The sequence below is a fragment of the Macrobrachium rosenbergii genome, chromosome 11, assembly GCF_040412425.1.
Source record: "Macrobrachium rosenbergii isolate ZJJX-2024 chromosome 11, ASM4041242v1, whole genome shotgun sequence".
NCBI lineage: Eukaryota > Metazoa > Arthropoda > Malacostraca > Decapoda > Palaemonidae > Macrobrachium > Macrobrachium rosenbergii.
This window is the reverse complement of record NC_089751.1, coordinates 34,819,778-34,821,955: the sequence shown is the minus strand read 5'-3', so window position 1 is coordinate 34,821,955 and position 2,178 is coordinate 34,819,778. Positions and strand designations below refer to the sequence as shown.

The window sequence follows — 2,178 nt, the reverse complement described above, 5'->3', positions numbered from 1 at the left end:
GCGCGCACTCCTTCAGCCACCAGTTGACGTCAAGATGGTACCTAGTGCGGTCACTTGCACCTCTCTCTTCCTTGCCGTAGGACTCTTGGCATCCCATGGCGCCTGCGAGTCTTACGAGAAGTTTTCGCTTCTGATGCCCCACGTCAAACCCGAAAAGGTAAGACTGGCTGACTTTCTGGTAGTTGTAGACGTGTGGCAATAGACTTGGCTCTTGGATTCCTGGAAACGGGGAATTCGTAACGTGCTACATAGCCTTCATGCAATTCAAGGGCATCCGCACCTCAAAGGACGTGGGATGTAAAGAAAGAGATCATTCAGGTACAAAAATGTAAGGGGAGATTAGCACGTTCCCAGTTCGTTTCTGTTATACTGTCATTTTGGTTTCCTGCGACGCGAGCATCAGGAAAATTGTGTGTATTTACGTGTAACACATACATCCCATTCACTCAAGGAGAAGCGATTTCATATCATTTTCCCTTCAAATCTTATCGTTCCCTATAAACAAACAAAATCTGGGGACAATTTGCCTCGCTGCCATATGGGAGGACGCAATCTCCGCTTCGATTAGGCTATAAAGGCTATTCTTTCGGCCAGAAAATGTATATTAAACAAAAAAGAGACAAGACGAACCCATAGGAAACCATATGCAAGAATGACGATGAATGTAAGAGCACAGTAAAGTCCTTTTCGGCAGAATTTTTGTGAAATAGGGGTTTTGTTTTTGTTACAATGCCATGGCATGGCCGTAGGCGTTCCAGTCTATGACGTCGATCTGACGTCACAATCGCACCTGCCTGATGTAAAACGAATTGCCGCCGTGCCTCCATAGACGTTAGATCACGTACTTCCACATTTTCATGGACTTTTCATTATATCACTGAAATCCGGCAGAAGATTTAAGCGCATTACATTATATACATTTGCAGTTTATTAAGAGGGTGTGTACGAGTCTTTCGAAAAAGATAAACCTTGCACGCGCAAATAGAACAGATAAAGACTAACATAACACAAGGAAAATTTCATATAAAATCATTTTTCCTTGTCCATTTTTAGGGGGAGAACGCTTGAATCCGAAACCAAAGAAGCTAAAATTTGACAATATGTATCGAATTATTCTTTAAAAATTAAAGACAACGATTCACAGAATACGATAAAGAGTTCTGCTAGCTACGTGACTTATGAGGCAGCCTCATAGTCAGTTTCCCGTCGTTCTTTCCTGCTACACCCTGTCGACTTCCAGTCAATTTAACTCTTCCAACCAGTGTCACTCACGTAGACACGATGCCTTCGAAAATAGCTCTGTTCCATGGCAGATGGCTTTCCGTTGTCTGGAATGGTGTGAACCCGTTATAACACCGGCGTTGAACCCTAACCCTTAAGTAGTTCATGCTTGCAGTATCACGCACTAGCAGTTTGACGACCTTTTCATAGCTATTTAGATCGGGTCAATTTTATGCGCTCGTCCGAGATATATTTATAAGAGTATATTCACCGTTCAGTGAGGCATTCAGAGAAACATTAAAATAGCTTAGTAGATCTTAAAAGAGAAGCGGAAGGACTGACACTCCAAGTCGATTCTCGACCTAACAAAGTAATGGAATGGAATTAAAAATCCGTAAAAAGGTTCATTTAGTAAAATTGTTTTAATTTGTTTGAATATCAATATAATTAAAAACTATGAATCGTAGTGGGTCTGTATTCGAATCTTTTCCTAATTATTCATTTTTTTCAGTTGATTTTTTTGACATCCAATTTACAGTGACACCATTTAGGTGAAAACAGACTTTTCAGAATATAACGAGAGGGCCCTTACTGACTCTTAGAATAACTTCCACCATAATCTTAACTGATTTGCTATTGAAATAACAACTAAGCACAAGTTACTTGAAGGATTAATGAAACAGTTACGAGAAATAAATATGAGATGTTTAACTTTAAAATCCAATAGCAAAGTCCGATGAACCAAACCCACTTCCTTAATGGATTTAAAACTGGTTCTTAGGCACATCCGTAATAGGCTAAAAAAAAAAAAAAAAAGGACTAGCACTTTGAAATACATACATGAAAAGAACCTCAGTTAATCATTTTCATAATGAAGGGTCACTTGAGATTAAGTTAGAATAATTAGCAAATCTGGTTGTGTATAGCAAATGCATGGGAAGAAAAAGCATAATACAA

General features: G+C 39.3%; 1 protein-coding gene across 5 annotated transcripts in view; it reads left to right on the top strand.

Moving 5' to 3' along the window:
* Phm (Peptidylglycine-alpha-hydroxylating monooxygenase) overlaps positions 1-2,178 on the top strand; it is a 69,974-nt gene continuing 67,796 nt past the window's right edge. For all 5 annotated transcript variants that reach the window (XM_067111586.1, XM_067111589.1, XM_067111587.1 and 2 more), the window contains exon 1: positions 1-157. In XM_067111586.1, coding sequence (XP_066967687.1) covers positions 35-157 — 123 coding nt within the window. In that variant the 5' untranslated portion in view covers positions 1-34. The remainder of the gene's footprint in view (positions 158-2,178) is intronic.